This window comes from Cordyceps javanica, chromosome 1, assembly GCF_051103115.1.
Source record: "Cordyceps javanica chromosome 1, complete sequence".
NCBI lineage: Eukaryota > Fungi > Ascomycota > Sordariomycetes > Hypocreales > Cordycipitaceae > Cordyceps > Cordyceps javanica.
In genome coordinates, this window is record NC_139295.1 from 1,145,866 (window position 1) to 1,158,093 (window position 12,228).

The window sequence follows — 12,228 nt, forward strand, 5'->3', positions numbered from 1 at the left end:
CAGAGGCCACCATCTGCAGAGAAGCACGCATGTATATACAAGGGCGAAAAAGGGTACATGAAGGTACATGTAACTGTGGCGGTCTTGAATCAAGGCGACTTGGAAGCTAAAATACTCTACTTACTACTGGTACTCGGTAGTACCTAGCTAGTTGGGGCACCACCACTCTCCTGCTGCCGACGACAACCACCAGCTTGCCAATCGGGATAGCAACGGGCGCCGCCACCAGTTGAGCCTCATAATCAATGCATGCAATTTGTTTTTCTTGCGACGAAAGTTGTTTTGATGCGAAAGGCATCATTGCCCAAATTTCCCTTTGCTACGACCCTACCAAACCTAACCCTCCAAGACCAGACGAAAAATGGCAGGCCCCTCTCTCTCTCTCTCTCTCCTCTCTGGAATCTCGACTGGCGAGAAAAGCGGGGTCAAATCAGTTAGTCAGCGATGTACCGTCTGGGGAAGTGGATGGGCGGTTCCTTTTTTTATGGGGCAGACCACTTTTCTTCTTCTCCCCCCATTCCCCCCCCCGCTAACAGCACTACAACGAATTTCTAGGCCAGTCAGGGTTCGCTGATTTGAGCGCTACAGGGCCAAAGAGAAACCCACTGGAGCTGGCTACTGGGTCTTTCTGACAGCGGCTGGGTGAATCTGTAAAGTTCTGGGGCCCTCTGGGGGTCCCGCTCTCTCTCTCTCTCTCAGTCTGGGGGCGGGGCCGCCGCTGCGTGACTGCTTGCCTTGTAGGGGGGAAGGCTGGAGGGACGGGCAACAATGAGAACAACGACGACGAGGTGGGCAAAACGCGGACAAGGATGGAAAAAATTGGATGAGGATGCGTCCCTGAGGGCATTCCCAACCAACGTGTACTAGTGGACGGCTCACGGGCGGTCGTGTCGACTTTGGTTCGTCGCCTCTGTCCAGGTGGGTGTGTGAGTTGCGCCGCGAGTGTGTGTGTGTGTCTGCGCCTCATCTGCCGTATTCAACTAGCAAGATGGTGGTGGTGTGCCAACTAACTTGTGCCCATAGTGTACCGAGTAGTGCAGCGTGCTGGTGGTGGTGGTGACGAACCCAAACGAGGTCAAGAGCTGCACCAGCAACAATAACAACAACGACCGCTTGCGTAAGGCCACGACTGCATCGGTACTTACGCGCCGTCGTCCTTGCAGAAATCACCAAGCCTCCGTTCCATGCATTGCCCTCCCCCCCTGGAAACTACTCTCGACGACCACGACGTTGACAAAACGTTGAGCAAGCGAAGCCGTGCTATTCAGGCCGTCCCATTCCAAGCCTTTTGTTTGGCTCATCAAGCCCTCGAGTCCAACAAGTGAAAAGTCGCTGCATCGCTGCATCGCTGCATCGCTGCATCGCTGCATCTGCCTTTTACCCCGCTCCGGCACACACAACATGTGTTGCATGCCACCGGAACCCTGCCTGCTATCCCCCCCTTGTTGCGCTGTGGCGGGCGTTGGAGGGCGTCGGCGACGGCGCGGGCAACCATTGTCAGGCCATGATTCCTGCGACGAGTCCAATGTACCTTTTTGTACTCTTTCCTTGAGCTAACTTGGAGCTACTTGCTTGTCTGCCTGTCTGTGCCTCCCAGTGTATATAAGGATACCGGCCAGCCCGCCTCCCCCGTGACGCAACTCGTCTGTGACACTCTCTCTGTCTTCATCCATCATTGTTGATCAAGTCTATATTTCATCTCCATCATCAAATACAGTGCAGTCTCATCCTGACAATCCATCTCGTCAGTCCATTCTTGTACGTCCACACACACACACACTCATACGCATACACACAACTGTGAGTGCTCACCTCGGTCCTCCGCCACTCATCGCCACCCTCACCACACTCATCGTTTTCTCTCTCACCACCCATCACCGCTAACCATTTCATCCTCATCACAGAAACACACACACACACACACACACACACACACCGCAACCATGCGCCCACGTATCCCCCGTCTCCCCAAGGCCAAGCGCTCCGAGGTCTGGATCATGGGTGCCGCCGGCGTCGGCGTCCTCGCCCCGCTCTACATGATCATGCCCGGCGCCGACGAGCGCCTCGCCAAGCAGACCACCAAGTGGGCGCCGCGCTGGGAGAAGAACATCACCTACTTTGCGCCCCCCGTCGAGCGCGGCGTCCAGCGCATCGAGCCCCCCGTCTCCCGCGCCGTCCAGCGCATCCCCGAGCGCCTGCCCCTCGAGAGGATGGCCAAGGGCGTCGACTCGTCCATCAAGGCCGGCATCGAACGCTTCGGGCCCAAGCCCAAGGACTAGTTGAAGACGACGAGAAAAAGAAGAAAGGGGGAAGAAGAAGAAACGCCTTCTTCCCCTCTTTCTTCTTGCCTTCTTCTTTTTCATTCCAGGTCCATGCTTTCTTTCCCAAACCGGCGTTGTTCTTTGTGTGATGGTGGATACGTCACATTTTGCTCTTCTTGTACGAATTCGAGGATATCATGAGTCAAAGGAACAGTTTTCCTTTTGCAACTTGTTTTTTCTTTCTTTGCGTTGTGGGAGTGTGCACGCTCACACTCTTGGGGTCCCAAGTGACCACTTTTGTTCTCTGTATCCGTCAAACTGCTGTGAGAATATCACTCGAAAGAGGTCCGTTACAGGCTAGACTTTTAGACAGATGAATCATACAACACGTTAAACTCAAACGAAGATGCATAAACATCTTATTCTCCACCCATTTCCCATCATCAACATTTGCCCCCAAGTACATGCTCTCATCGGCCTACGTTGTACAGATGTAGCTTCATTTACCAAACACCTGCTTCACGCCACGGAACCTCATCTGAAAGGAAAAAAAAAGGCATCTATCAACGGTGCCGAGTTGACAAGTCTTCATTCATCATCCCCCCTTTCCCCCTCGCCTCCTCGCCCCCTCGCCCAGCAAAATAGACGGACCACGGATTCTCTCCTCTCTCGGTCCATTGTCTGACCTCGACGCACCACAAGGCACCGCCAAGTCGACCGCTCTCTAATTTTCCCGTCACGGCGCCGCAAGCCTCATTCTCGCGCCGGCGCTCTGGGCATGATGAGCGCCACCCGCCGCCGTCCGGGGGGGCCCGCCGTCGCGCAGACGACCGAGACGCTTCGCCCGTCTCGACGCCGACGCCGGCCAATGCGCAACACGAAAGCCTCATGCACCAACCGCCGACCCGAGGCGCGAGACGAAGACGCTGAACGCTGGACCTCAATCGGGTACGTGTTTTCCGCCCCAAAAGAAACGGAGTAGAACTGGCCATCATGATGAATCAAGAGTACATGCCACGGCCCCTTGGGTGGGGGTGTCGTCAATTTGCTCTCTCTTTTTTCTTATGTTGCTTGCTCAAGACCAATTTTTTCGGATGTGCACTAACAAGGGCAATGATCCGTTTCTGTCAAACAAATCTCGGACCTTGTCGTTGCCGCGATGCCATCACCAGCACGGCATCGCTGCATTGCCCATACGCACCTGTGGCTCCTCTGTACCAGTCTGTCGATTCGGGCGGCCGGGCACGGCAAGCAGTCGAGCGAGCTCGAATGAGGAGATGGGGGGTTGGGTGGGAGTCAAGTTTCTGTTCTTGCTATTTGCGTTAATATAAAGTATTCTACTGACAGCACCAATGACCCCCTTACCCCCCTCTCAGCCGTCGTCGGCCTCATCTAGTCAGACAGCATCCTACCTGCACGGCACCCGCATCAATGCCGCTGCCCTTGAGCTACGTTGAAATGCCTCTAGTCAGCGGTATTTCCAAGAGTGAGAAAATCGTTGCATTTTCTTTATTTATTTATTTATTTATTTATTTCTTCCTTCTTTCTTCTTGGCTCGACAACACGCACGTCAAGTGTCTGGTCGGGCTGGACGAGGTCGCTGATGACCTCGTCTTCATGGAGAGCAGTGTAATGCGAGCAGCGCCATATTCTGCAAATTTTATTCCAGTTTGGTGTGTTTCTGCCTTTCCGAACCGTTTGCCGCACCGTTCACGCTCTCCTCCACCTGAAAATATCAGATGATTCCGCCTCACACATGGTCGGCAGACATTGACGGGCGTGCCGTGCATGATTCGCAAAAGGGTCGATTTTGGCTTTGTTGATAACGGCCATGGACCTAGATAACCCTTGGTGGCGTATCTACTGTTGAGGTGCGTTTTGGTCTGTCTGTGTCCTGAGGAATTAATGCTTAGAGAACGCAAAATTCTTGTGCGTAAGCTTTTCATGCCCATGACGCAATAGTGAAGCATACGGATGTCCGACTTCTGTCATCTCTTGAGTATATATCAGCTTCTGCTGTGTCAGAACGAAGATTACAGTTGCTTGGCCATGACTCGAGAGAATTGGTGTAAGACCGGGAGTATCTCTCGAGTCTCTCTGCACTTCTCCAGTCGCAAGCAACAGCTACACCACATTCTCGTGATCACCACCTGCCGCGTGGGAGAACGGGCGTACGTCTCAAGATATCTTTTACACTTCACTTTGGGGCTCCGTAGTCCGCGTCAATAGCGTCACGTACCCTTCAGGGCTCTGCGCTGCACCCCATGACAGTGGCGTCCAGTCTTGCTGTCCCGGGAGTTCAAATACGTCCCCTCTATCGGTACGTGCCTTCAACACTGCTCTGCACTTACGCTGAGCTGCCAACAACAGTGGCGTCCAGCCTGTTATAGCTTTGAAACCCACATTCACTGCCACCCCGGTCGATGACGGTAATTCCACTGTCGGTGCATTTGCCTCGTAAAACGGCCAAAGCAAAATTCGGCGTTCAGTCACTACTGGTAGAATCAGCCAGAGATGCACATCCATTAACCCTTTTCCCAAAAAAATTCCCCTCCTATTTATCCAGGTGCCCTCCCCCCGAATAACTCAACTTGACAGAGTCCTGCCAAAGATGTGCCCGTGATTGGCATTCAGCCCCCATCGGCAAGCATCTGTTGCACTACTGTGTGCCATGTCCACCTGCCGCATCGTACTTGATGCCAGGTCAAAATGTTTTAGATTTTCTTTTTTTTTTCCAAGGCTGAGCGCCATTCGCTGTAAATACTGACAATGGAATGCGACTACCAGTATCCGCCGTGCTGACAGGCCCACCTTGCTGCGTAGCAATTGAGTGTTGGAGTGGCACGGAGAGCGTCTCGCTCAGCGGTCAATGATATTTATTAGTGCAGGATCGAGTTTACATCTCTCCTGAGAATGGTAGCGGTAGTACCTGGAAAAACTCCTCTTGATGCGACCAGGGTCGCCGAGGTCACCAAGCCGAATCTGTCTCAAGTAGGATGTATGCTTGGTGGCGTCTGGGATATCGAGTTTTAAGAAAGGCATGGAAGATGAAGGGACTTCACTTGTCTTAGACATGGGCAGGTGACGGTCTGCTGGATGCATGGGGGCGTACTCCGTACTTGCTGGTAATTAGATCATGATGATGTCTCAGTAGCGAATTCATCAGGCCAGAGTTCACGATATCACCAGTAAGTATTGCTTATTGCTAGTCTTCGTCCCGCGCATGGGCTTTCTTCTCGAGCAGCACCAGCTACTGCCCGCGCCTGTACTCAGTAATCTCATGCACACACTTCGGAGGCGGCACAACGTACCGAGCGGCTGAACCAATATGAAGTGTAAAATCACGGCTCCCGAGAATGGATTCTGGAGCCGAATGTTCTTTTCCCCCGAAGATGGGCCAACTTGGACCAGACTCTGGGACCCTGGTTTTTGGCAGCATCTTGGGATAGGTATTGAATGCCAAGTAGACGAAATCTCTGATTTGGTCTTCATAAATAGCCGCTCATTGATATACAAGCTGATTGAGCAACGATTCTCCAGATTCTGGCTACTCAGCAGCACCCACAGCACTCGCCGATCGAAAGCCCTTGTTGAGGCTCTGTGGATGCAGGGTGCGGCAGCAACGTGGCGGTTGACACTTGCAGCTCTCTGGGCAGGGCTGGGATGATGTTACAGCGCAAGGTACGGAGCACGTCGGGCAGAAGTACCAGGGAAGTGGATATTCACAAGTAACTTGGTGGCTGTGAAATTTCGGGGGCTGGGGGCAGGCAAGCAAGTTATAGATTGAAGGATTGGCGCCACCGTAGTTCTTCTCCCGCCAAGTCTATGAAGAGGATAAGTATCAGTACTCGGCACCGATTGGACCCCTGTCGTACCTGTGGCTCTCCGTGCCACTTGCCTCGTTGATATATCACCCCAAATATGGGCGTGAGCCCCTTTCTGCGAAATATTCTTCCCTTTCAGTACCAACACGATTCCAGGAGCATACCTTTTCATGTCGCTGTCATAAGTCGGCACTTATTTTATACAAGACTGGTGCAGTCAATTTGATCTGTTGATCAAATCGTAACTGAGCATCAGGGTCTAGCACAGGGTATTGCTTTTTTCACGAAGATGGCGTTTCTTTTCCCCGCAACAAGTGTATTCCTTTCTTCCCATCAGTCTGCTGTTACCCAACAACGCGCTCCGTTGACTGAGATTCTCTCGCAGCCCTAGCCGATCATGTGGCCCTCCGGCAGGGCAGCTCCAGATCGAGCTGGGCGCTGACTGGTCTGTCATCTGCGGCTGAATAGAGTATACAATGCTTCTAACCATCTTCGTGTGCCGTGTCTCGCCGAAACCCAGCCGATGGTACGGTCATGTCATTAGCGCGGCCTGCTGAGATGAAACAAAAAGCTCTTTCTATATCTAACCACGAGACCACCATGCTTCTTTTCGCTCGCCCAGATTGTGTGATGCAGGCAGTTGATAAGTCTTCGTGCAGCCCCCAAGTCAGGCATCAGGAAACTCCAATATTCCAATGTCGAGTCAATTGCTCAAGATACCGACAATGGAGGACAAAGAATGGGAATACAAACCCCAGCAATCCTTTTTTGCGTCACCGGATACTTATCATATTGCCTATGAGCGGGCGAAATCACTATGCCTCAAATCTGGTATGCGTCCACCAACGGCTACCTCCCAAGAGTCATCTAACCCGTTCCGCCCAGGCCTCACCGTCCATGACATCGTAAACCTCAGCCCTAAATTCTGGGATTTCCATCTTGATTGTAAGTGTTCTCTTGACCTTGGCGCTCGCCACTGCACAACTTGCGCCAACAAAGTCCCTAGTGACTCTCACTCGCGATATCTCGGCTCTCATGATCGCGCAGATCCATCTGAACCTCTGTGTTGGCAGCATTGGGGCGCACGTTGCCGCTACGTCCCGGACCGACCTAGATACTCTCCTCGAGGATCTCATGTCTTTCCGCACGTGTGCTTCGTTTCTTCTCACCGAGTTTGGCCACGGTCTCGACGTCAAGAACATGGAGACCACCGCCACTCTCCTACCTGACGGCTCCTACGACATACACACGCCGAGTCCGGCTGCAGCCAAGGCTATGCCGCCCACGACACCCCTCGCTCGCTGCCCTCGTGTTGCGGTTGTTCTCGCCAAACTCGTGGTACCCCAACCTGACGGTTCTGTCGACCATCGTGGTTTCAAGCTTTTTCTTGTGCCCCTCGCTTCAGCACACAAGATGCACCCGGGCGTGACAGCGTGGATGCTGCCAGTCCGGCCCGGCACAACGCCCCTCGACCACTCGCTGACATCATTCCGCCACGTCCATCTTCCACCTTCTGCGCTTCTAGGCAGCCCAGAGCGAGCAACCGGCGATGCGGGACTGGACCTGCACCGTCAGCTCTGGCGTGTCTCCGTCGGTGCCATCGCCCTGTCCCTCGGCAACATTGCATGCCTTCGAGTCGCATCCTATATCACTGGCGTGTATAGCAAGCACCGTCTAGTTGAGAAGGCTGGTGGTAAAGGCAAGCTCGTGCCCATAATCTCATTCAGCACTCAATACAGACCTATACTGCAAGCCCTCGTGGCTGCCGAGGTTCTGGGTGCTTATGCGCGCTGGACCACTGACCTTTTCAGTAACGACCGCAATCTGGACATTTTGGTGCGAAGGGGCTTAGCTGTCGTCTTCAAGGCAACAGTCGTGCACATGTTTCGTGTAATGCCTGAATTGGCGGACAGGTGCGGGTGGCGCGGATACTACCCACACAACCAGCTCGCCGACTTGTATCTGTCTTACTCGGCCAATGCAGTCGCGGAAGGCGATGTCCACGTTTTATCTTTGCGTCTGGCAGTTGAGCTCCTCTCCGGGAGATATACTCTTCCTGCCGCACAAGACCCGAACACGCTGCTCGCCCGCCACGAGTCTGGCCTATTCTCCCGCCTCCAAGGTGTGGCGAGCGACTCGTCATCTTTCCACGGTGACTCGTTCAATGCTCGTGGCCTGCCCCGCTGTCGCCAACTGATTGTTGCCATCGGACATCGTATGGCATTCGAAGCTGCCAAGTCTGCCACCATTTCCGCCGTGTCAGCCGATGTTCTGGGCGCATTTGAGGCTGCCTGTGTCAACGAGGACCCAGCCTGGTACGTCGAGAACCTGTCATACACGCAGGATCAAGCCCAAGATATGGAGACGGCGGCGTATGAGCGGCTGCGACCAAGATTGGACGAGCTGTTGGAGAGGACGGGCGCGAGAGGTTACGTGACGTCGCCGCTCGTTGCGAATGAGGGCGAGTGGGCGGAGACGGTGTGCAACCTCCCATGCTTCAGCACGGCAGGACTTGAAAAGGAAAATGCCACCATGGCAAAAATGTAATCAATATTGAATTTATTTATGCATCGAAGTGGTAATGAAACGTGAATCGCTTCTGTTGCTAAGATACAGCAACAATGCCGTTGCTGTGCGTGAGAGGATGCTGCCTAGTTGTCTACGTACTGTGAGACGGTGAATTGTGCATCGACATTGGCTCACTGAGACTGTTATTTCACTGATTTTGCTGGCTAATCACATTTATGGTGCCTTATATGTCTATTAGAGAGGCCTACTCGGAGACATATATACTAGGTGGTAAGTGGTCAGGGTTAGGGTTACATCTGCAGCTACTATCATCTACAAAGGGCGAAGAAGCAGGGGGAAACGGCAGCTAGACCCATAAAACATGGCAAAATACCTAGGCTATCCTGCAACATTAACTCCGCGGGCTTTGCTTGGTTTCTCTGCCACCACTACTGGCCAGAACTAAACGACCAGCCTGGGGAAAGATCGCAACCCCGCGGAGCATTTGCCGACTTGCCGTAGCCCGTCCATGTCTGTATTATTTCGAACAAGCCATTGTCCATAAATTTGACTCTACATCATCACTTGTTCTTGTCGCACTGTATTGTATAGCTGTTCGTCCCCATCCAATCTTTTTGTTGCATCAACTGGTGCATCCGCAGGCCCCTTGTCCATACAGCCAGCCGCAGAACCTCGGTTCTCCGCATAAGCAGAGACTCGCCGCCCTTTTCCCCCATCTCGCAACGTTTTGTGCGACGCAGGAACGTAATCATTGGCAAGATAGAAAAGAGGGGCAAATAGACCAGATTCAACAAACGCCAAGGAGGAAAAACTCGCAATGCCCGTCGGCTCGAAATTACCCGACGTCGAGATTCCCTCGGTCAACATCCTCGACTACATCTTTGCCAACCCCCAAGATGTCACCGACAAGCCGCTCTGGGTCGACGCCGACGACCCCGCCAAGAGCCTGTCGCTGCGGCAGGCTCTCGGCTGGATCAAGAGGCTGGGTGCCGGCCTCGAGCAGCTCGGCCTGAAGCGAGGGGACGTGGTCATGATGTGCTCGACGAACCACATCTTTGTGCCTGTGCTGTACCTGGGCGTCGTCGGCTCGACGTGCGCCTTTACGGGAGCCAATCCGGCCTACACGCCGAAAGGTACATGTCTTTTTTTTTTTCGTTGCATTCACGGCTGATTACCAAAAAAATGAGCCGACAAAGATCATTCGTAGACCAAAGACTAACCTCTAGTCTTTAGAAATCGCCTACCAAATCGCCAATGCCCAGGCCAAGGTCATCCTCGCCCACCCCTCCAAGATTGACGACGTCCTCGCCGCCGCCGCGGAGACGCAGTTCCCCCGGGACCGCATCTTTCACTTTAGCGACGACGTCTCCGGCGGCGGCGGCACGACCAGCGTCGGGGGCCTCCGTGACTGGACCTCGTTCCTGGCGCCCGAGGCGGCCGCCGCGTCGTGGACGTGGCCGTCACTGTCCGCCGCCGAGGCGCGCACCCAGCTGGCCACCATCAACTACAGCTCCGGCACGACCGGGCTGCCCAAGGGCGTGTGCGGCGCGCACCGCAACCTCGTCGCCAACGTGCAGCAGCTCATCGGGATGCGGCACCACCCGCACGGGCTCACGCCCGCGCTGGCCGACGACGTCTGGCTCGCCTTCCTGCCGCTCTACCACGCCTACGGCCAGATGTACACCATCCTCATGGCCGCGCGGCGGCACGTCACCGTCTACGTCATGCCCGTCTTCCACTTTGAGCGCTACCTGCGGTGCGTCGAGCGCTACCGGCCCAACGTGCTGCAGGTGGTGCCGCCCGTCGTCGTCATGCTGTCGAAGCGGCCCGAGGTCGCGCGCTACGACCTCTCGAGCGTCGCCGACATCAGCTGCGGCGCCGCGCCGCTCAAGGCCGACCTGCAAAACGACGTCGCCGACCGCTTCCGCGCCAACATTGTCCAGGGCTGGGGCATGACGGAGCTGACGTGCGCCGCCTCGGGCCTGCCCGCCGGCCGCGTCGACCGCCAGGCCAGCTGCGGCATGCTGCTGCCCAACTGCGAGGCCAAGTTTCTCGGCGACGACGGCCGCGAGGTGTCCGCGGGCGAGCCCGGCGAGCTCTTCGTCCGCGGGCCCAACGTCATGCTCGGCTACTGGCGCAACGAAAAGGCGACGCGGGAGACGCTCGACGCCGACGGCTGGCTGCGCACGGGAGACGTCGCAGTGTACAATGAAGAGGGCCTGCTGTGGATCGTCGACCGGAAAAAGGTGAGCGAGACTCTTTTATGGTAACTACTTGGTGCATAGGAATCCGAGGCGTTAACCGCGTCACATTACAGGAGCTCATCAAGGTCAACGGCCTGCAAGTCGCCCCCGCCGAACTGGAATCTCTGCTTCTCGAGAACGAGCACGTAGCCGACGCCGCCGTCGTCGGAATCGAGCTGTACGTCACTTTGCACCCTCTGATTTTCAAACAGAAAAAGAAAAGAAAAAAGACAAAACCCAGTAGACTAATGTCAGCCTAGGGACCACGAAGAGTATCCCCGCGCCTACGTCCAGATCCAGGACGTCTCCAAGGGCAAGGTCCAGCCCCGCGACATCCAGGACTGGCTGGCCCCGCGCGTCGCCAAGCACAAACGTCTCGCCGGCGGCGTCTGCTTCGTCGATGCCGTGCCCAAGCTCGCCAGCGGCAAGATTGTCCGCAAGCTTTTGCGCGAGTGGTCGAAGCGCGACGCGGCCGACATGCAAAAGGCGGGCTGGACACGGTCCAACATCTAGGCCTCGACTTTGCGAATGTTCTTCTGTTTCTTTTCCCCCAGGATCCAAAGGTATTCAAGACCATTTGATTAGAGTAAATTCTGCTAGACCATCTGCAGCCCTTGATGATTCGTTTTGTCTCTATCCATGTTGGTCAAGATTATGCAACGAGTATATGATGGATGCATTTTGGCTTTACTACTACATTCAAATACATATTGTACAGATTCATTCGCCCTTCTTTTGCGGTCGACTTCGTCGGTGAAAGGTCTGAACAGATTATTTTGTAGACTGCTTCGACTTAGTCGTCTCGTTTCGTCACTTCGCGATTCATCACCTTGGGCGCATGCCCCAGAGCCACTATGCAGTTGTTAGCACACCCCAGCCTAGCTCGACCCAATCCCACCTCCCCAGGCCAGCAGAGAACAAAAGAAAACTTACACCGGTCAAAGAGATAGTAGCTCGTCACCAGCAGGATCGGCAGCGCGATAATAGTCGACGTCCACCGCCGCGCCGCGCTCTTGTACCGCGCCTTGTACGCCTCGGCCGTCTCCTTTGGCGGCGCCTCCTTCTCTGCGTTGATGCGTACGCGCGCTGCTGCTGCCGCCGCTGCCGTCGCTGCTGCCGCTGCTGCCGAAGGCGTCAGGTTACCGCCTGAGCGCGGGCTCGAAGCCGGTGGTGTTGTTCGTCTCGCCGTCGGTGCTTGAGTTGGTTGTCGAGTGGCTGAGGAAGAGGAGGAGGAGGAGGAGGATGCGAGGCGGTGCTGGATCATCTGGGCGGCGACAGCGGCGTTGCTGCGGGCAGCAGAGTGCGCACAGCGCACGCAGAGCATGCGGCTTTGCAAGCTGTGAGAGATCATGGCGAGACACGTATGTGGTT

General features: G+C 55.0%; 4 protein-coding genes across 4 annotated transcripts; 3 read left to right on the forward strand and 1 right to left on the reverse strand.

Annotated features, from left to right (window-relative positions):
* Positions 1-1,943: 1,943 nt before the first annotated feature.
* Positions 1,944-2,279, forward strand: V2A60_000356 (uncharacterized protein; the record flags this gene model as incomplete). Its single annotated transcript, XM_083251727.1, has 1 exon — positions 1,944-2,279. The coding sequence occupies one exon, from the start codon at positions 1,944-1,946 to the stop codon at positions 2,277-2,279; it is 336 nt and encodes a 111-aa protein (XP_083107853.1).
* Positions 2,280-6,810: 4,531 nt separating this feature from the next.
* Positions 6,811-8,632, forward strand: V2A60_000357 (uncharacterized protein; the record flags this gene model as incomplete). Its single annotated transcript, XM_083251728.1, has 3 exons — positions 6,811-6,916; positions 6,971-7,030; positions 7,092-8,632. 3 exons carry the CDS (start codon positions 6,811-6,813, stop codon positions 8,630-8,632), a joined length of 1,707 nt encoding a protein of 568 aa, XP_083107854.1.
* Positions 8,633-9,431: 799 nt separating this feature from the next.
* Positions 9,432-11,370, forward strand: V2A60_000358 (uncharacterized protein; the record flags this gene model as incomplete). Its single annotated transcript, XM_083251729.1, has 4 exons — positions 9,432-9,747; positions 9,848-10,860; positions 10,932-11,035; positions 11,118-11,370. 4 exons carry the CDS (start codon positions 9,432-9,434, stop codon positions 11,368-11,370), a joined length of 1,686 nt encoding a protein of 561 aa, XP_083107855.1.
* A 280-nt stretch (positions 11,371-11,650) lies between these two features.
* Positions 11,651-12,208, reverse strand: V2A60_000359 (DNA-directed RNA polymerase I subunit RPA34; the record flags this gene model as incomplete). Its single annotated transcript, XM_083251730.1, has 2 exons — positions 11,651-11,709; positions 11,791-12,208. The coding sequence occupies 2 exons, from the start codon at positions 12,206-12,208 to the stop codon at positions 11,651-11,653; spliced, it is 477 nt and encodes a 158-aa protein (XP_083107856.1).
* Between the last annotated feature and the right edge of the window lie 20 nt (positions 12,209-12,228).